This window comes from Coturnix japonica, chromosome 10 (assembly GCF_001577835.2).
Source record: "Coturnix japonica isolate 7356 chromosome 10, Coturnix japonica 2.1, whole genome shotgun sequence".
NCBI lineage: Eukaryota > Metazoa > Chordata > Aves > Galliformes > Phasianidae > Coturnix > Coturnix japonica.
In genome coordinates, this window is record NC_029525.1 from 1,846,953 (window position 1) to 1,868,684 (window position 21,732).

At 52.2% G+C, this 21,732-nt stretch overlaps 1 protein-coding gene across 1 annotated transcript; it reads left to right on the forward strand.

Moving 5' to 3' along the window:
* Window positions 1-311: 311 nt before the first annotated feature.
* On the forward strand, window positions 312-21,511 carry SEMA7A (semaphorin 7A (John Milton Hagen blood group)). Its single transcript, XM_015872698.2, has 14 exons — window positions 312-636; window positions 11,657-11,790; window positions 12,348-12,398; window positions 12,594-12,689; window positions 12,948-13,032; window positions 13,559-13,669; window positions 14,632-14,771; window positions 15,111-15,289; window positions 15,494-15,602; window positions 16,270-16,468; window positions 17,477-17,592; window positions 18,177-18,328; window positions 18,874-18,941; window positions 19,667-21,511. The coding sequence occupies exons 1-14, from the start codon at window positions 525-527 to the stop codon at window positions 20,023-20,025; spliced, it is 1,911 nt and encodes a 636-aa protein (XP_015728184.1). The 5' UTR covers window positions 312-524; the 3' UTR covers window positions 20,026-21,511.
* Window positions 21,512-21,732: the final 221 nt, after the last annotated feature.

The window sequence follows — 21,732 nt, forward strand, 5'->3', positions numbered from 1 at the left end:
TAGCATCCCTGCCTGCCATGGGATGTGTGCATCGCAGGGAAGGGAAATGGGTGCACCGTAGTGGATATTTATATATAGATATATATATATAGCTCTGCAATGAGCTGCTCATGCTTTGGTTGGCAGAGTGCAGCTTCCTGAGCTCCATGCAGCCTTGAGAGCAAGATGTGCTACTGAGAAGACTTTGCTCCTCTAGGTCTGCTTGTGTTTTGTGCAAGCAGGTGCGTTTTCAGTCTGAATTATATCAGGCTAAACGTTCTTCCTTTGTCCTTCAGTAGGTTCGTTGCAAGCTTTGGGCCGGCTGCAGCTTGCTGTACGGAGATGAATGAAGCCACCAGATGCCCACCTTTCGTCTGCAGAAGTTGCGATGGAGGAAAAAGGAGGGGAGAAAAAGCAAGTGTGAAAGGTAGTGGGTGTGTGCCCGAAGGCCCCGCCTTCGCTTTTCATTGGCTCTGTGTATAAGGCAAAGCAATGCGGCTGCCAGCAGCACAGGCTGAGGATCTGGGCTCTCTGCAGCACCGGCAATGGGCAGCAGGTCCCTGCTCGCCCTCCTGGTGGCCCTGAGTGCCTTCCAGCTGGGTGTGTGGGCAGCAGGGCGCTCCAAGGTGAACCCCAGGATCGTTGTTACTCCCCGAGGTGAGTACGAGCTGCTCCCTGCACTGCTGCCTTAACCCCCTTCTTTTCTTTCTTCTGTCTCTTCGGGGTGACTTGGTGGCTCTCATTAAATGGAGCCCAAACCCTGGAGAGGTTCCTGGTGACCTCGATAGCTCTCAGTCTTCTTCCTGCCAAATTCTTTCTGCATTCCGAAAGCATTTCCCCCCCCCTTTATTAATAGCTCCCATAAAACTGCAGCCTAAAACAGGCACAGTATGCAGTAACTCATGGGGAGAAATGCAGAAGTGTATTTGCATAAAGCAGTTTATTTGCTAATGAACCTGCCCGTACTCAGCTGCACATGGATTCTCTGCTTCAATATTTATCCGGCGTAACTGTTCTCTAAGGGGGAAATCCATGCTGCTGCAATGGCACGGGGCTGAGCAGATAGAAACTGAACAAAGGGCTGCTCTCAAGGAGGAGGCTGGCATGGAGAGGCGCAGCCTGACATACGTGGGTTGGGAAAGAGTGGAGTAAAAGCTTTCCTGCTTCTATCATGTGCCTTCCCAAGCTGTTCGAGGCATCCCCTCCAGGGCTGCTTTAACAAAAGCCCCCGGTGGTTATGGTGTTTGTGTAACCCCGGGGGCACCGCCGAGCTGCGGATCCTGAGCTGCTCTGCAGTACAGCGGCTCCTCTGTGCCCACAACTTCAGAGGGATATGAATTTCCCTGCTTTATTCCACGCCATCTGTTGTTCTTTGGGCCCGTCTTTGGGCTGCTTGGAGATGAGGGACGGCAGCAGAGTGATGGCTGTGTGACCACTGTAAAGTGCTGGCAGGGTGAATGGCTTGGGGTTGATGTTATAAGATTAATGATGCGTTGCTAACTATATCCCCTGGCAAAAGAAACAGCTCAGATATTGGTGCAACAGTGGGAAGGAAGGTGTGGGTTGGGGTCGTGCTTTTCATGGTAGAAACTTCCCCTTTCCTATTTAAAGGAAGGGAGAAAGTTGCGCTGCTGGTGCGTGGTGTGATGGCAGTGCATGTCCTGGAATAGATCTGCACTGAGCAGGAGGAGCAGGCTTGGAGTTGTTGCATTTCCACCCGTTCCTATGAGCTCGGTGCACACATGTTGGTACAGTCATTTGGCCTTTCGGTGCATCTGTGTCAGATGGTGGCTTTTCTTAACATTAAACAGCGAGGATCTGTCACTGAGAAGCACCAAAGCCAATTAGTGCTAGGATGCTTCGCTGAGTGTGGGATCAGCTTGTGCTTATCTCTTCCCTGATTTGATTTGAGGAAAAAGCCATAATTTCAGTGGGGGAGTCATGCAGGGAGGCTCATCACGAGGCTGTCCTGTGTCTTACTGCACTGACTGCATTGCTCAGCATGACCCCTGCCCTTTGGGAAGTAGGTCTGCTTGGGCTGAGGCTGAGATGTGGGTGAGGGGGGTGAATGAGGAGGGGGTGTAGGAGCCAGCACTGAGCCCTTTTCAACTTCCTCAGTGCTCCAGTGGCTGGATGTGGCTCTGGGCAGCCTGGTCTGGTGGTTGGTGACCCTGCACATAGCAGGGGGTTGGAACTGGATGAGCATGGTGGGCCTTTTCAACCCAAGCCATTTCCAAGCATAGCAAAAGGCAAACGCAGCTCCTGCAGTGTGAGTACCCTGCAGGTCAGCACACTGAGCAGTGCCTGGCGGTGGTGGGGGTGATGTGCTTGCAAGGGTTTTGTTTCCAGCTCTGGATGGAGAGGAGTGGAGCGATGGTCAGGCTGATGGTGCAGCATACAGACATGGGCTGTGTAGGAGCTGCCGGCTCTTCACCTCATTAAATTTCTTCCACGCCGCAGCCCATCGCTAGCACCAGGTGTGACAGCTTCAAAGATACCTACAGATCTTACAGCACTGCAGGGAGAATGGAGTAATTCCCTCCAGGAGAGAAGGGTAAGTGTGCAGCATCCCTCATCAGGCTGCAGCCCTGAAGGAGAAGAGGGATGTAGTGGCAGCAGCTTCTCCCACTGCCACCCTTTTGTCTCTCAGCCCCTGCATTGCTGCCCTCATTGACACCTCCACCAAATATAGGGAGAGCCCTGGCCTTGCTACAGGCAGCAAAAACTGCTTTGCTGTTTCCCCCTGTGGCCCTTGGATGTCTGATTGCTTTAGTGAGAGATAGGTGAGGTGACATTGTGCGCTATCAGCAGAAAAAAAAAAGGCTGCTGGCTTCAGTGGCACAATCCAGAGTTCTGATGTGGAGACAAAGACTCAGCCTCAGTGCTGAGAGCTGCCTGCCTTTAAGTGATTTTGCAGTCCTAGGGGCTTGGATTTGCAGCACTGGGCTGTGGCTGGAACAAAGTGTTCTGCGGGTCTGCTTTTTCCCTCTGTCTGAGCACAATGTGTATAAACCCGGCCCCGAGGCCTCAAACAGGGCAGCTGCTCTGCCTTTATTGTGTGTTCAGGATTCCATAGTGCAGTGTAGGACGGGGTGAGGATGGGCACGTTGTCCCCAAACTGCAGCATGTAGCACCGGAGACAGCAGGAGGAATCCCAGGAGCTCCCCTTGCACAGCTGGCTGCCTCTTGTGTAGTGCTGGCTAAGCAGTTATTTGGAAGCATGTCTGACTCTGCACGCTTTCTTCCCCTTAGAGAAAGGGCAGAGCAAAGGGCTGAGCTCAGCTCTTGACCTTTGGTCATATCCAGATCCTTTTTAGCGATGAGGACCTTGCACCTTCACCTTCTTGCATCAATTGAGCCGGGTTCTCTCTTGGTTGTCCTGAGAAGGGCTATGGTAAAGGATGGGGTCTATGGTAAAGGATGAATTCCCACTTTATTGTAGCTTGTAAGGGGAAGCTTGCACTGGTGTGGGGACAAGCTTATCAACCTTGTACGTTGTGTTCTCCTTTCTCTCTCCTTCGATTTGTTCTTCCTGTTCTCCTACCCAAACACTGGCCAGCTGGGCTCTGCTTTGTAAAGGTGCCTTCCGTTCCCACACTGAGCTTTGCTTGTCAGCACGGATCCCACATTGACTGGCGTGATCCCTCTGCAGAGAGGCAGACTGCTGTAACCCGGGGCTGGGCAGAGCTGTCGGGGTGACAGACCCTGTGTGGAGCAGGAGGGTGGCATCCCATGTTGGCTGTCTCATGACCGGAAAGTCACTGAGCATTGGGAGACAGCGAAGAGCCCAAGGGCAGGCTTGGATAGCTCTTATCACCATGGCTTTTATGGTGCAGGGATAATTTTAAACTGCTGTCACTCATAAGACTCTCTTGTGCTGGTTTAAACATGTGTGTTTGGACCCGAGATGAACTTGCAGCCCTTTGCTGGCTCACCTTGGCTTAGGACAGAGCCTGATGGTTTAATTCTTCCCCTATGGTTAACGGATGGGGCTAACGGGGGATGAGAGCTGGAGGGACCCCCTCTGAGTCAGCACACATCTCATAGGAGATGAGCGTGGTTTGCAGGGGAAGATTACACACTTGACCCTCAGCTGCCCTGAATGTGTAAACTGGCTCTGGGGTAAGAGTGGGAGAGCAGAGATGGTGATGCTTGAAAGCTTCCCACGCTGCCTTTGGGAACCTGAGGGGTTTTGCTGAGCTCAGTTGCCCTGAGAATGATGTGGTGGTGGGGGGAGCACAACGAGAGGTGCTGGTGCCTCTCCACTAAGTGACCGTGGCACTGATTGCATGGATGCCACAGTCCCAAAGGTGTGAATGAAGCATCTCGTAGGGCAGTTCTACACTCAGCTCTCGGAGCATCAGCATTCACATAGGAAAGCTGCTTGCTTTCCCAGCAGTGCTGTTTCCTTTTGCAGGCAGTTCACTTTAGTAGGGTGGGTGCTGCTGGTATCAGTAAAACGTTGCTTGAAAATATTTCTTGCTTTGCACAGATTGAAAATGAAGAAACAAAGCAAACAAACCGAGCGAGTGAATCACAGCCACCTCCTGTTACGAGAGCGTGACACACAAATAGCAGGCATGGGTGAACTAATAGAAGTTGTGGCTGCTTCAGTGCAGTGCTGGGAGCTGGGAAAGGGCAGAGGCAGAGCAATGACAGCTCTATGTCAGTTGCTCTGTGTCAGTTCTTAGGCAGATTCAGGGCTAGAATTAAGGCAGATTGGGCTGGGAGGACTTTCTGTTGGTGATGTTGTCCTGCCCGGTGCTTTGAGACAGGATGAATTAAATCTAAACCTGCATACGTGATGCTTTTTAAAGCAGCTTGTAACCAGAAAAAGGTCTGGGAAGGAGGAAATAGCTCATTGTGTGGCCAGCTCTCTCCAGTGGAGCTGCATTCTATGGTACGCAGCTATTCCTGGTCGCCCTGGAAATAGGACTTTGTTCTCCTGTTCAGTGCCTCAAATTTTGCCTATTGCTCCCAGCTCCACCCAGTGTAGTAGGCTGTGTCTGTGTCCGGTGTGTGATGGGACAGAAGTGCTGGTATATTGCTGTGCATCCCTGGCCATTGCTGAGTTTTAGAGCAGCTTAATTCTGCAGCAGGAGGCTTCATAGAGCTCTTAACGTAATTCATATCATGCTCTGGATCTCTAGTGCTATTGATAGCAGGCTGGATGTGGCTCTGGGTAGGCTGGTACAGTGGTTGGGCATATAGCAGGGGGGTTGAAACCAGATGAGCACTGTGTTGCTTTTCAACCCAAGCCATTCTATGGTATCTGGTCCCAAATCTGAGCTATCATCTTGCAGCTTCCTGAAGCTCTGCCTCCACTTAGTCTGCTTTGTGCAGAGAGCTGAGGCTTCATCCTCACTCTAGAGCCATCCATGTGCCATCTCCTCACCTCGGGCAGGAGCTTGGGGTGGCAGAACAAAGCCCTGCAGCCCAAAGGGGAGGATGCTCCATTGCTACGGACTGCAGTGCTGTTACCAGCAGCAGGGAGATGGCTGCCAATTAATGGAAGAGGTAAAGTGGCTGTTTGCTGGTGCGTGCACACAGAGGTGCTCGTGATGTTCTTAATCCCAGAAGGCTTTTTGTGATAACCAACCTCTGGAAGCTGATTTCCCTACTGGGAGGGGCAGCCGGAGGCTCTCTTGCTAAAAGCATCCTTTTGTTCTGGTTATTCCGGTTGACCGTATAATGAAATTCCATAATCACAGGGCAAAGTTCCCCAGTTTCCAGCAGGAACATGACACAGTTTGGGACTGTTATTACAGAGAACAGCTTTAGGGAGGTAACAAAACCTGCCTCTAAATATAGCACCAGCAATCCATGGGGTGCAGCCAATTCGAGGCTGTCGGGAGCAAAGCGTCCCTGCTTGATGTCTGTCCTTGCCTCTTGTAGCCGCCTCCTGGGGCACTGGGGATATCAGATTGGTTCGGAGGTATAGGCTGCAGAATTTGGGGAGGGGGGACCTGCAGAAAGGGGCTGGGGCATAGTGATCATTCATTGGCACGCCTCCTTCCCGCTGCCTCAGCATAAAGCTCCGCAGTGCCTGTCATACACTCATTTTGTGCTTAATTAAGAGAAAACCTGCCTCGCCTGGCTCAAGGCTTCCGAGGGCTGCCGTGTTGCTGCCAGGATCCTGGCTGAGGGCAGGAGCTTTGAATGCAAGGCTCGTTCCTTCTGGCTTCAGGTTAGGGGGGGGTCTCTCTCCTTTTGTTGCTTGCGGTGTGGGCGGTTGGCCCGCTGCCTGCTCCAGTTTGGCAGCCCCAAGGGGGATGGAGAGGGGATGCTGTGTGCTGTACAGAAAGGCTTTGGAGCAGGTGTGTCCCTGCCAGGCAGCTGCGTTACCAAATGAAAAGTGTTTTCTCTTTCTGCCCTTGCTCACCTCTGTGCTGAGATAGGGGGAATGCGATGTCTTTAGTGCATCAGCCCATCACACTGAGCTGGTTCAACACGGTGCTCCAGCCTTTCCCCTGGTTAGCACAACCCTTCGGGGCAGTTACATGGGCTGAGAGCTTCTGCAGGAACAAAGCACTTTGTTTCCTCTGTGTTCTCTCTCCTCTGAGCGATGCATTTCACTCCTGATGGCATCAGTACCCTGAGGGCGGGCACCGGAGCATCCCATGATTGCAGGGTCCTGGGGAGCCTGCCAAAGAAAAGGCAAGCAGCTGGGAATGCTCACAGAATCACATAGTGATGTAATGAATTAGGTTGGATAGCACCTTCAAGATCATTTGGTTCCAGCACACCCTCCCTTGGGCTGGCTGCCCAGAGCCCATCCATGGCCTTGGGCACCTCCAGGGATGGGGCACCCACAGCTCTGGGCAGCAGTGCCAGCACCTCACTGCCTTCTGAAGAAAGAATTTCTTCCTCCCATCTGCCCTCTTAGTTTAAAGCCATTCTCCCCCTTGCCCTGTTGCTGTCTGCTCCTGTAAGGAGTCAGTCTCATGCTGCAAAGGAGGTGTTAAGGTATAAGAATAGGGCTTGCTGCTGCTTTGGGGGCTGTAGGAAGTGGTTGGGGAAGGCTGTGAGCAGAGCTGAGTGTAAACCAGTAACTCACACTTAAAATAAGAAAGAAGAATGAAACACAGGACGGCTGGATATGAGTAACCGTGGGCTTCCCAGCTGCATGTCTCCCTTTGCACCTTCTCACCTCTCATGGGTGCAGCAGCTTCATGCAATCACACCCTGAGCCCCTTTGCACGCATTTGCACGTCCCCTTGTTACTTTCCAACACGTGGTAAGGTGCCCCTGCTGCTGGGCTCTGCAAAGTGTGATGGCCACAGATGGAACACTAAGAAGCAGAGCACGGATGGTGTGAGCCCTCACTTTGCCTTGTGCTGCGTTCTGGAACCAAACCACAATGTTTCCAGCAGGATGAAAGGCATGGAAAGATACTGTCAGGGCTTTTATACCCCCAAGGGTGATGAGAAAGCACTTTACCTTCCCTGGGAAAACCATTCTTCTTATGCTCTCCTTTTCAGGCACTGTTATGCCTGTTTTTGAGCTGGCTACAGTGTGTTGTGGCTATAGCCTTGCTGGCCCATACCTGGCCAATGCCTTTCTCCATCCCAGAAGGGCATGAGGAATGTAAGAGATGACCAGTGCCCTCAATGGGTTTTTGGTCTGACCTGTTTTTCTGGCCCCTGCCCTTTCCACACTGCTCTCAGGCTCCAGCTGTCAATACTTTAAATGGCTGTGTCGGTGTGTTGGGTGGGAGGAGGGGCAGGAAGAATGAGAGTGGGGCTGCAAGTGCATTGCGTGGTCCCTGGAAGAGAGAGAGTATAGAAGGATTTAAAGAGCAGGAAACACATGTGGCTGTGTCTGGTCCTGCTTCAGCAGAAGACATTTTTAGCCCATCAGCTGCCTGGTTTCCGCTGCTGCTTCCCTGTAGATGTGGAGTATTTTGGGGGATGTGATAGGGAGTGCCAGCATCCTGAAGATGTATCTGGAGAAGGGAAGGCAGCAGCACAACCTCATTGAGCCTCGTAGTTCCCCAATGACACCATGGCAGGTCAGAATGAAACCTCATGTGTCCATTCTTGGGTCATCTGGTGAAAAAAACCCCTATAAACTCAGGGTTTTTGGTAGAAAAATCCCAGAAAGCTGCCAGGCTGAGCCTAAAGGGGGGGGCTTCCTATCCAGCCCCACTGTTTGTGACAGCAGAAGCTGATGTCTTTGTGTCACACCATATGCAAAGTCATAGGGGAAGGAAAACCTTATCGCTTAGTGGCTTCCAGGCATATTAACTCCTTCCAAACATCTCAACTTGAGAGCCTCTAAAGACACAGCTTGGCTTCTTGCAGCAGCATCAGAGGGGCAGAGTGGGGATCCAGGCTGAGTTTGGTCAGTTCCTTCTCTTTGGAGGTTGGACTGAATCACATTCCATGCCTATTAAGGAAAGCCATTGATGCACCTGTGCTGCTTGTCATGCATCCTGTGTGCAGCAATGGGATGGATGTCAATGAGTGGAACTGGCTGCAATACTTCCTAAAGCAAGGTGTGAGCAGTGCCTGAGCTGTGTCCAGGATTGTTCAGCTCTGACTCACAGTCGTGCTGTGGAACAGGTATAGGAGCTGGTGCTCCCCATGCTGCCAGCTGTGAGTCATGCACGGCTTTTCCTTCTGTGTCAGAGCCAAATCCAGTCCAATAGAGACAGGTGATGTGCGGTGAGGTCACAGTGTGTTCAATCAGCTCCAGAAGGAACAGATAATACCTGGCAGGGCAGGGGGAGTGAGGTGTCACTGGAAGAGGAAGGAACTGGAGTAGGTTAAGTGCGTGATTCCGTCTGGGGTGAGCTGGTTGTCAGACCTTCAGACATGGTGCTTTTCCTGCTGGCTGCGTCATTGCCGTTCCCAAAGGGCAGAAGATCCCTCTTGCTTTCTCTTTCCATTCTATTCAAGCTTTGTTTCGGTTCTTGATTTGAAAACACCGTCAGCAAAGCAGATTTGAACAATCCTTTCCATTTAAGGACAACTCTGGAAGTACCTGGCCAGCTCTTTGGTTTGATTTTGAGGTGGTCCTGTGCAGAACCAGAGGTTGGGCTCCTTATGGGTCCTTTCCAACTCAGGATGTCCTGTGATTCTACTAACACAATCCTCTGAGCACCAGTGAGTCCTAGACCTGCAAAGCCTTGCATGCTACCCATGCTCAGAGCCATGCAAAGCAGTAACCCAGCATTTGTGCTCTGGGTCCTGGTGAATCTGATGGCCTTTCTGCATCACACAGCAGTGTGGTGGGGTGCAGCATAGCTGAGTCAGCCCCCGAGCTGGGAATAAAGCGGCCGTGATGCAATTGCTTGTAATGAGCCCACGCACCCACACTGCTTCCCTAGCTGGAGTGCTGTGAGCATCTGCTTGGAGATGAAGGCTGCAGGCTTGCTTCTTTCCATGCCCACAACCATGGCTTGAGCTCTTGGCTCCTGCATCCATAGGTCCTTTGGCTGTTCCTCAAAGCACAGCATGCCCACGCTGTGCAGATGGAGCTCAGCCGTGCTGAACCCTGGTCAGCTTGAAGCAGAATATATGTAGGACGGGTCTCAGCTGGAGCATCACCCTGGTCCTTTCCCTCCTCCTCCTCCATTACCTCAGCCTTCATGCATCCCTGTGAGATGCACTGGGCTCGCTCTTGCTCCCTCATTTTTTATTACTATTATTCTTCAATCTGCCTTGGCATTCCTCCTCTTGCAGGCGAAGCACAAAGCTGCTCTTTCTCCTATTCATTTCTCCGGCCTCGGGTTAGCATTTCAATTGACAATCCTGCCATTGATTTGTGTGCTGACGGTTGGCTTTACATTAAATGCCAGGCAGAGAGATTTAACAGATTTAGAAGAGCTCTGGAAACTTGCCGGGTGGTTTTTTAAGCTCTGGGTTCACTTTGCATTGTCCCCTTCTATGGGGACATGCTGTGAGCACCACACTTTGCCCTTAGCCTTTGGATGCCCTCGGTCTCATCATCCTCACCCAAACCATGTGTGGGATAACAGGGCTGCTCCCCCTTATCCATCACCATGAATCTGCTGGTTGCAAAGAAGATCAAACCCCAACACCTGCTTGTGGAAACTCCTTCCCAAAACTCCCTTTTCCAGCCTAAATCAGTGCTCAGACATCTGGGCTGTGGCTCAGAGAGCTGTTTATTCCCAGCTCAGTGATTCAGTGCAGTCCCTGGGGGAGCAGTAGGATAAATAATGTGTTGGCGCCGACCAAATGATTGTTTTGGGCTCATTTGTTTCCGGCTGTTTGAGGAGAAGCATGTCTTTGCTAGGAAGGAGGTTGGCATAATGCACAGGGCTGACCAGAGCTTCTGAAAGAGAAACTGTTGTGGGGAGAATAAAAGAGAAAGCCCTGAAAGCAAAACGAAAGGTATCGTGATTGCAGAGGCCGTATGTGTGCAGAAGGGCAAAGCAGGGGAGAAGGTTGTGGAGCAGCAAGTGTTCTCATGGCTTAGCAGCAGTAGAGAAGTGCAAAGTAGGCTGGAGTGCAACCAGAGCAGCCTGCTGGGGATGGATGGAGCTGGGTATGAAAGCCTTCCTGCTTGTGCTTCCTGCTCTGCCACCACCCCATGCGTCATAGAGGTGGGCTGGAGGGCAGTGTAGGCTTCCTTGCCCCATTCCTCACCCCATAGAGGTGTGTGAGCAGCGTTATGGGATCAGAGTGAAAAGCCTCAACTATTTGCCTCTGCAGAATCTTGGCAGGAGCCCCCACACTGTGTTCTCCGGGCAGAGAAAGCACTGGGCTGCATGAGGAATGTCCTCTGCCTGTCCTGCCAAGTGGCCCTATAAATAGAGAGGGACACGTGCCACTGATTAATTGCCTGTCTGTGCAGGCGGCCAGCTCCTAAGGCAGACACAACCTTTGTCTGCATGCTGGGAGAGGCAGCTCTTGGTAGGAGAGGCCCTCCTACTTGGGAGAGAGGAAAGAGAGCTGCAGAGGGAGCATCCCATCGCACTGTGCAGAGGTCAGTCTTCATCTGATGTCCTTTTGCATGACTGCTGCAGAGCACAGTGTGGGATGAGGGATGGATTCCAGCAGCATGGGCTCTGCTAAAGCTGCTCTAAGCTGCCAGCTGTGGCTGCAGCATCCTGGGGGTGGTGCAGGGCTGCTGGAAGGGTGTGCACACAGCTCTGCTTGCTGCCCCACGCTGCTGCAGCCTCCCACACCTGAGCTGACAGTGCAGAGGGAAGAAAAGGGGTGACCTGGAAAGGCATGAAGGTGAAAGAGGAAGGAAAGAAGGGAAGGGCAAGCAGTCCTTCCTCTCAGCTGGGTCCAGGAAGCTTCCCATTTGCTGCAACTGGTTGTGACAGCAGGGCCCAAGTCTTGCAGCTCACTTCTGGGCCGCCCTGGGGACTTACAGCCCTGAGCATTGCAGCTTTACATGCTTCCTTCCCTCTCTGATATCTGGGCTTTGGCATGGGGGCTGCCTTTCCCAGGCTGCCGGCTTCTGGTGGTGGCTCTGAACACCATCCATCCCACCTCCTGTCCTTGGGGCCAGGATAAGAGCACAGCTCTGAGCTTGGGAGCTGCATTCCCCGCCTGCCTGGCACCATCCCATACAACCCTGTGTCCTTGCTTTTCTCATCTCTCGTGCCAAGGACGCAGAAGGGAGTCGATCAGCCTGAACTGGCTGCAGCTGCTCTGCAGTGGGCTGCGCTTTCCTTAATGAATGTCTTTGCTGTTCCTAGGTGAGAGGGAGTATGTATTTCCCAGGAATGAGAAGTACCCGGTGTTCTATCATGAAACAAACAGCTCAAGCATCTACGTCGGGGGAGAGGGAATGCTTTACTACTATAACTTTGCAACCACTGAGACCTACCAGGTAAGGATGCTCTGTTCACCAGTTGGAACCCACAACCACATTATGAAGCATTGGAAGTTGCTCAGAAACAGCAAGCTCTGAATCAGCTGGGCACCAAGTTAAAACAACAGGAAAGCCCTGGGGCTGTTAGCTTTCACATGACCCAGCCTTGTCCTTCTCAAACAAGCCAGTCTCTATGGTTTATTCCCAGAAACATCCCTTGTTCTCAAGGAAGAGCAGGGTTCATGCGTCCCAGTGCTTGGACATCCACTGCTGAACTCTCCTTGCAACAACAGACCCTCTCCTGAAATCCTTTGGGGAGCAATTCAGGCTGTGTTCACTGCTTTGGTCCTGCATCCCCACTTGTCCACATCAGCACCAAAGGGCTGAGAGACCCAGTCCTGCCACATCAGTGTCTCCCAAGGGCTTTCAGATGGGGAAGAAAGCTGAGCTGCTGTGTTTATGACCTTCTAACTGATATGATTGCTTTGCTAAGAGAGCAACTGAATACGTGGCATACGAGACTGGGCCTTTCTTAGCTTTGTGATTAAAGCCTGTCTCTTTCTCTTTTACACCAGGTTGACTTCCCTGTGGAAAATGGAGCACAGTGTTTGAAGCCTGGGAGCCCGGTAGGTCCTACTTTTGGAGGAACAGCATATGTGGGTTGGAGGATTTGGGCTGAAGGACTGTTCTTCTTGTTTTAACACCTATGGAAAAGCTGGGAAGCCATATAGCAGAGTGCTGATAGTGCTGTAGACTCAGAGCTGCAGGGCTGTGTGGTCTGCCATTCACAGCTGCTCACGATCTTCTTCTTTCTCTTGCAGGAGGACAATAAGAACTTCATCACCTTAATAGCAAAGCATGGAAGTGAGATGTTAGTGTGTGGGACAGGCGCTTGCAATCCCACCTGCTGGCACTTGGTAAGCTGGAGTTCCTCTGCCCTACTTTTCTTGGTGCCTTTCCACTAGACAGCCAGGCACTGTGGGGGATGCAGCATAGTTTAGGAGCCAAAAGAGAGCTCAGGGGTCCTTGTTGGCCCCGTAACAGCTTAAATCACAGACTGAGGGGTGTGAGCTTCTGTGTTTGCTTGCCTGGGGGTGATGTGGGCACCTTCATCCCCTTCCCTCCTTACCCTGAGCTGATTGAGTTTCTCAAGGGCCATTTCTCCCCTTTCCCAGGCAGAAAAGGAGAAGGGCTCTCCTCAGGATGGCAGAGGTCTTGCTCCTTTCACTCCTGATACCAATTCCCTCGTCATCGTTGACTGTAAGTCTGGCTGCTCACATGTTTTGGGTTGCAGTGCCATGCAGGAAGCCTGGGTTCTCCTAGGGCTGTGCTTTTCTGCTTTGGTTGGTGATCTTGGTTTAGCTTCATGTTGATGCTTGTCCTTCTAGGGCAGAGTATGGCAGGAGTTTGTTTGTTTCTGTCCTAGAGAGAGGGTTGTATCTCTGTGCAGAGGAGGGTAGATTGCAATGGGAATGGGGTCATTCTGTAGTATCTGCACTGCTGTGAACCTGGTAGAGGGGGAAATGAGGTTCCCTTCCAGAGGCAGAACAGAGATTATCCTTGCTGCTCTGTAAGGAAAAGGCTTGAGAGTGCTCCCTGGGAGTCCTGCCATGCCCACACAGTCCTAAGAAGGGAAGTCTGGGTTTATTGACCTGTATCCACCATCTGTGAGTCCCCTTCACCTGACCATGTATCCAGATACTTCTTGGTTCTTGCTTTTATGCTCGCAAATCCTTTTGCCCCCTCTTGAAACAGCTCATTGCAAAGGAGCCTTCCTCTCCCACAGATCCTGACATCTACTCTACCATCAAGAAAAGCCAGCAGAATGGCAAGATTCCCCGCTTCCGACGAGTGAAAGGGGATGGAGAGCTCTACACAAGTGACACGGTGATGCAGAGTGAGTACACGAGCATGGGACCTGCTGCTTTGCCCCAGCTTCATCTGGGATCTGTCCCCCATGGTGTGGCAGGGAGGGACCCAGCAGCTCTCTGCAGCTCGCTTGCTGCCAGCTGGGGGGGAATTTCACCCTCCTTGCTTCAGCACCGAGACAACTGGCATGAGTTTCCTCTTGCTTAGGGTGAGGAAGGAGGGGAAGGGGAAATGGAGAGAAATGGACAGCAAGTCCCATGTCAGATGCTTGTTGTGTAAAGGTGCCCATCAGCTGCCGAGTGGTGGTGGAAACAGGAAGAACAAGTTCCATTCTGGGCAGTGACTCTTTCTAAATCCCCAGCCGGGTCATAACCTTGCAGCAAGAAGCTGTTGGGCTGCTAGTGGACGAAAGAACCCTTCTCAGTTTCTGTAACCTTACTGCCTTCCCCTAAGCCTCTCTGGGAAACTGAAGATCATTGAACCCCTGGCCAAAGACAAAAGTCCAAATGACATCAAGGCCAAACAGGAGATGTGTATGCAGGACAGGAGGAAAAAACCTCACAGACCTGGAGCACTGATGACACAGAACTCACTGCCATGGGGCCACCAGATACCCAGAGGGATCGTACTGCTGCTGGGGATGCCCTTTGTGGCAGCAGTGTATTAATAGGAAAAAACATGACTGGGTTTTCCACACTGAACACAAATAATGAGGCATCTTGCTCCACTGAGGGAGCATTTCTGTACAAAGCCAAGGCTTCACTAGGCTCCGGGGATTTGCTTTGCAAGGAAACAAGTGCATGGGGGAGGGAGAGGAAAGGGAACCCGTGGGAATGTGGTGTGTGAAGAACAGTCTTTAGTGTGCTGTGACTGGTCAGGTATGGAGAAAGGGCTTGGACCTGTCCTTTGCTCAGACCCACCAGTGAGCTTGTGTTTCTGAAGGGTTCATGTCCAAACCAAAGTTTTCTGACTGCTTGTTTCCCTTTCCAGACCCTCAGTTTGTCAAAGCCACCACATTAAGGCATGAAGAGCCTTACCAGGACAAGATTTACTACTTCTTCCGTGAAGACAATCCAGATAAGAGTCCTGAGGCACCCAGAAACATCTCCCGAGTGGCCCAGCTGTGTAAGGTATTGTAGGAACAGTGTATGGTTGGGAGGCAACAGTGTCACAGGGGTGAGAAATGGCCATACCAGCTCATCTGGTTTTGTCAGCACACAAGTTGGCCCCTCTGGCTCCCTCTAGCCATGTCCTTTGCCCTTCCCATCCTTGGGCTCCCATCTTGCTTGTAGAGGGGGACAACACTGTCCTCTCTTGCTGGGATGTTAGAGATAAACAAGCATTGCAGAGACCAGCAGCAAATATATCTCCGGAGCATCCCCCACAGTTATCCTCCTAAGATGCCATACAGAGGGGACTTTGTGTTGTTCTCTACCAAGCCCTGACTCTCTGCTTTCTTTCTACTCCAGGAAGACAAAGGTGGAACCAGTTCACTCTCTGCATCCAAATGGACCACCTTCCTGAAGGCCAGCTTGATTTGTGTTGACCCAGCCACCAAGGGCAACTTCAACTGGCTGCAAGATGTCTTCTTTGTCCCTGCAAGTAACTGGAGGGACTCCAAAGTCTACGGACTCTTCACAAACACCTGGTAAGGGTCTTTGCAAAATGGGGAGTGCCTGTCCCATGGGCCTTGTCCTTTCCTTCAGCCCTTTGTTCTCTCTGGCAGGAACATGGGTGGAAAACAGCCAGAATGGACATGGGCAGCAAAGGTGCGACACGCAGCTGTGCCCCAGCCATGCCCCAGGCAAAGGCCACTGTATCCCTGACCCTTTCTTTGTCTTCTTTCCCACAGGGGAAGCTCTGCTGTTTGTGTCTATTCTTTTGGGGACATTGACAACGTGTTTCGAACATCCAAACTCAAAGGCTACAACGGTCCCAACCCAGAGATCAAACCTGGGCAGGTGAGTCAATGATGGAAAGACACCCACATTAAGCAGAGACCTCCTAAGGTCCCTGCTGTGCTGCTGTCAGAGGGAGCTGGGGCAGGTGAGGGTCCCAACCAGCCAGCTGAGAACTGAGAGCTGAGTGCTGTTCTCAGGCAGCGTGTGGGCAGTGTGGGAAGGATCTGAGCTTTGTTACTGGAAACATGAGGAGGCTGGTCAACGTCCAACGCCTTTATGGAAATAAAGGGGAGTGAGGATCTTATGTACTTGGCAAACAGGTCCGAGCTCTCGTTTGAAGTTGGAGGACAAAGCTTTCTATTGTGTTTGCTAACACAAAATGTTTGTCTGCACCAGTCTGTGGCCTCAACCCTACAATTCATGGTGCTCAACTGACCTGGCAGCAAAGAGTTGCATGGGGAGAGGCTGTCCTAGGCTGCTGGGGAAGGCAGGGTCTGAGACTTTTGCAGTAGGAGAAAGGCTATTGGGCTGCCAAGTATGTAGATAAAGTGTTTGCTGTGTGTTTTCAACCTGCTCTATGATCCTGTGTACCTGCAGAGCGGCCTTTGCTGTGGCAGGAAGCTCTGGGCATCCTCCTCTGGGCTTCAGCTGTGCCATGTCATTTCTTTCCTGCCCTCAGGGATCTGCCTTCCTCTGACACAGTGCCTTTTATTCCCTCTCGGTGCAGTGTGTTCCCTTTGGACAGCACACCCCAAGTGAGACCTTCAAGATAGCTGACAGCCACCCAGAGGTTGAGGACCGGGTAGAGCCCCTCGCTCCCACCAGGAGCCCCTTATTCCACAACAAGCACCGCTACCAGAAGATTGGGGTGCACGAAGTCTCTGCAAGCGATGGACGCCAATACACCGTGCTTTATCTGGCAACAGGTACCAGCAACCCTAACCTTGTGCTGTCTTTCCCGCCTTGCTACCCAGGCTCACACCCTAGAGCCGTGCTCATCATCTTCTTTTACTTTGCATCTGCATTGTGCTGGAGTTTGTTTACAGGCATGAAAAAAATGCAGACTAGTCTTGGTGGCCTGGGTTGGTGCCCATGGTGGCCTGGGTTGGTGCCCATGCATGCTCTTATTGTTCTGCTCCTGCTAAAAGCCTTAGCTAAACACAGCTAATGCCTTCCAGATTCTGCAAGAGAGCTTGCTCCATGCTGCAGGGCTTGGCAAGGCAGCTTCCCACCTGTGCTGTGGTAGGTGTGGATACACCTGAGGTGAAATGAGGGGTGTTCCCCGCCTGACCCCTCTTGGGGGGTCCTATCTCACCTCCCCTGCTTGTGCTGGGGAAGGGAGAGGCTGCTTTGGGAGGGGGAAACAGAGACAATTAAATGAGAGTAAGTGATGAGATTACTGATGCACATTCCACCAGGATGAGAATTGCCACACATCTGCCAAATTGCTCCTTTTCTTCAATTACCAATTCCTGAAGTCATTTAATGGAGGAGGGAGTCGCTTTGCTTAACAAAGCCAGAAAGGTGGAAGTCCACATTTCAACCTCAGGCATTGGCGATAAGGCACAGCGGAACAGAGTCCAGTTTGAGAGCTGTTGGTTTTCCTTGCAGCTGAACAAAAGGGGCTCAGTCAGGCCTCCAGGGGAAATCAATTCCTCATGGCTCTTGGCTGAGAGGGTGACAAAGCTCTGCTCTGGGAGGCACTATTGTATAAAGGGTGAATTCCTAAGTAAATAATACTGAAAAAGGTTCCAGCCTCCCCTGGGTGGCTGGTTTCAGGGACACAGTCATATCTGGCTCTGCAGAGTGATGAGTACTGTGTGCTGCAACAAGGGCTGAGCTCACAGAGCTGGTTCTCTGCCTGGTTTCCTCACTCCTGGCTCTAGTCCCTTTGCTTTGCTTTCATTGGGGCTCTCCCCTGTTTTGTTTTTCAGACAGAGGATCCATCCACAAGGTAGTGGAGCTGCCAGGGGGTGTGCATAACATCATGGAGCTCCAGGTCTTCTCAAGAAAGGAACCGATCCAGTCCATGATCCTTGACCACGAGAGGGTAGGTCCATAGAAGAGAAACCAGTGGCTGGGGCTGTGGTTTGTAAAAGCAAGCAGGACTGGACAAGCAGTTTAATACCAGCTCCTAGATGTGGAAATAACCTCTGTGTGTGTTTGTGGGGAGGGTCCTTGCAGCTGGGCTGATGCCCCCAGTGCTGTGCAAAGCAGTGGGCAAAGAGATCTCTCCTGGGAGCAAGGGAAGAGCAAGGGAAGAGTAAGGCTGTTTGCTGTCTGGGTCAAATCCCAGCATAGAGTTATGCTTCCCCTGCCGATTCCCTCTGCCTTTTTCTGGCCTTGCTGGCAGATGAGCTGTCAGACGATGCTGGTGCTCCATCCCGGAGCTGAAAACATTGCTGGCATCGATGGAGCAAATTTATTTATACCTAGGGCTGGTGGGGGAAGATAAGAGAGCAAGCAACGTATGACTGCATTGCCTGGAGAGCTCCCAGCCCTGCTGGTAGAATCCAACCCAGCACTGCAGTGACTAAAGCTGTGGGAGCATTTGTATAGAGAAGCGTGAGACGTTTGCAGGGCGGTGCTGGGACAGGTGCTGGGAGGATCAACCCCTCTGCTTCCCTCCCACAGGCGATGCTGTACGTGGGTTCGACCATGAAAGTGGTGGAGATCCCCATGGATATGTGTGGGGTGTACCGCAACAACTGCCAGAGCTGCCTGCTGGCCAGGGACCCCTATTGCGGGTGGGCTGATGGGCGCTGTCAGTCCATCTATCACAACCGGTACGTGGCATGGGCAGCTCACTGCTTCTCCATCACGTTTGGCTGGATGCATTAGCTTGGGAAATGCCCATATCTTCAGCATTCCCTTTCCTGACCCACTTGGTTTTGAGACCATCTTCCTGTCAGAGGCAGATCCCATTGTGTGCAGGCAGTGCTCAGTGCTGTTCTGCTGTCCTGTCTCTCCTCTGCTGTAGTGGAGGGAGAATCAATGAGTTTCATACTGATCTGAGCACCCAGATCTCTTTTCCCCTTAGAAGTGTGCATAGCTTCATCACCAATGCTGGTCCATTATGCTTGCCCTCAATGAAAATTAAGGTCTATCGATGGTGATGCTGTTTAAAGTGGTTGATTATAGTGAGCTGCTGTGTCTTGCATTTGTCACCAACCAACCCCTTAAGTGTCTGGGGGGTGTTTTTCCCCACCCTGCTGCCAGAGGGCATTTAAACTTACTCTTATCCACTACAATCTCTATGGGTAATTCCTTAGCTCCAGCGTGTTGCTTCCATGCTGGTACTGCCTTGCTAATGTTTGTTGCCATCTGCCAGGGAGGTACGTCAGAACCTGAACCTGGAGCGGTGGCAAGGAAAGTGCCAGGAGGGTGAACTTAAGGAAGGTATGTGAAGGGTTGAGCCGTGTGAAGCAGGGTGACTGATACTCAAGTGTTTGCACAGGCTGGGAGAGCTGGCGCTACTCATTTCTGGTGAACTCATTATGACTGTGCTGTGTGGCTGAGACGCCACACACGTATCAGCTCGGAGTCAGCTGCTATGCAGTTATTTGCTAAGTAAATATAAGGCATGAACTGAATGTTTGTCAGGCCTTTTGGTTTGTAATACCGCCATCGATTCTCATGGCACACTGCTGCTTCTCGTAGCCACAGATGTGCCTTAGATAGGAATGATCTCAGTCACCCTGCCCAGCCTGTGCTGTGCAAAGCCAACAGGCATTAGGAAACATCTTACCTCCTCCCCTCAGACATGCAATCTGGCTGCTGTGCAAACATACTCAGCTCACAAATAGGCCTTCGTGTCCAAGGAGCTGTCGGCACATCTGGAAACCTCTCCAGTGCTGTAAACAGTCTTGCTTGGCCTCATTTCCCCTCTGCGGTAAACCTAGTGTTATGGTAGTATGAGGTCTTCTGAGCTGGCTGAGGGGGCTCAAACTGTTGCTGGCAGCTGGGGAGAAGAGTCCCATAGACTTCACCGGGTGTGGTTTGTGCCCTGCCATTATCATGCAACGTATCCCCATCAACCCACCTGCTCCTCCCTATGGGTCTTCAGGGCAGCGTGTGGTACCTGTGGATTCCTGTCTCATCCCACCCTTCTCAATCTCTTCCAGCACACAGCTTCCAGAACATCACCGTCGTCCCCGTCGTCCCTTTCTCTCGCTACTACCTCAACTGTCCCGTCGAGTCCCACTACGCCACCTACAACTGGTATCACAACAACACCCTCATCAAGACCTGCAACAACACCCACCCGCAGCCGGACTGCTTCTATTTCATCCAGAATGTGAGCCACACTCACTATGGCCACTACATCTGCGTCTCGGAGGAGGATGGCTTCAGGCAGGCTCTGGTAAAGGAGCACCTGGTGAACCAGCTCAGGTTTATGTCTCAGAAGGGCCAGGCCACCATGACGTTTGCATCCTGGCTGCAGCTGCTGCTCATGGTGGTGTTGGTGGAGCTCTTTCACTGAGCATGACACGGCCGCCTTCCCAGCTGCTGCCACTTCTTCCTGCACTTAACGTCAGGCCAGACCCTCGCTCTCAGTCACTCCTTGGGCACTAACCTTTGACTGTCCCCAACGGGGTCCTGGCTCTGTGGGCAGCAACTCTTCCATCTTCAGCCTCGGTGAAAGAGTCGGTGTGAGAAAGAGGCAGCTACAGGGCCAGATGGAGCAGGGCTTGGGGCCAGGGCTGTCCTGTCACAAAAGGGACGTTAACTGGACCCACAGGACTTCAGCCTGTCCCCAGGCACATGCTGGTAGCTCCATACTGGTGGTCCTGAGCACGCACCGGGTGCAGACTTTGTTCAGGGGACTATGCAGATGTGCATGCACTGATCCTCAGGGCACGACGGCTCCTCTCTTTGGGAACGTGCATGTGATGAAGAAGAGGAGCCAGCCCTTGGCCTTTTGAACTGGTTGGCCTGCGCTTCACTCCAGGGTGTTAGTGGCTAACAGCCGGCTGAGGTGGCGAGCAGTTGGGATCTCCCAGTGTCACCCATTCGGTCCCGTTCTGCTCTGGAAGGGTTTTGTTGGTTGTTCACAGAGGGCTGTGATGTGGGAGGGTGACCGGGAGGTAGCACTGACAACCTGCAGGGAAAGGCAGGCACAAAGTTAGCGTTTTGCATGGATAAGACATGGAGGATGACTTAGCTATAGATTGGGGGGTGTGGGGGAGGACAGACCAAAGGGCCCTAACCATTTCCTAGAGACTGGAAGGAGAGGTGGAAGCCCCAGGAGGAGGCCCTGGGGAGATGTTAAACGCACAAACCCGTGCAGGCAGCTAAGGGGCATCGCTGTGCGGGCAGCCCTGCTCCCAGTGCCCCTTTCCACATGGGGAGGGACTGGGCTTCCTCAGGGAAAGAGGAGCCAGGCTGTGGATCTCAGGGCTTGGCGGCCACTTCCACCCCTGGGTGCTGCATGATGAGAAAGGGGAGAGCCAGCACCCCCGTGCTCTGGGCTCTGAGGCCTCCGAGCAAGATTAAACTGTGAAATATGGGATATTGTCCCTGTGCCTACACACAAAGGGTGATCCCACACCTTGTCCGAGCCCTCCCCTGCCCTATGGACTGCTGGAATCCCCCCAGCCCTGTGGGCAGAGTGCTGGGCAGGCTGTGCCGCTGGCTGAGCCCCAGGGTCTTTGGGTAAAGCAGGGGGGGTGTGTAGGCAGAGCAGAGCTTCCTACTGCACTACGTTCCCACACAACCCCCAGAGCCTAGCATAGAGCTTCTTACATCTCTTCTCAAAGCACTTTAACTTTGTCAACTAACAAATAACCTATTTATTATCAACGAGCAATTGCCGTACTCGTCTAATTTTTTCTAGCGTGATAAGAAAGCGGGCTCAGAGAGTAGAGAAAGGAGGGGAAATAAAACAGCTACCAAAAAACAAAAAGCCCCTTTCCAAGCTGTGACCAAAGTGAGAACGTGATCGTTGAAATAAAGAGTGGATGACAGCACGTGGGCGCCATGTTTCTTATTGGGCACCATGCTTCTTATTGGGCACTGGAGCTGCCGGGGTCCCCCCAATGTCCCCACAGTGTCCCCATCCCCAGCTCTGTTTAACCCTTCGTGTTTCCCATTGATCCTTTGTAGTGGATCTGGCTTTTCCCATCCCCATCACTCAAAACATCACCATCTCAGACCTTTGCCTCCCAGCTCTGACTGCTTTGTACGCTCA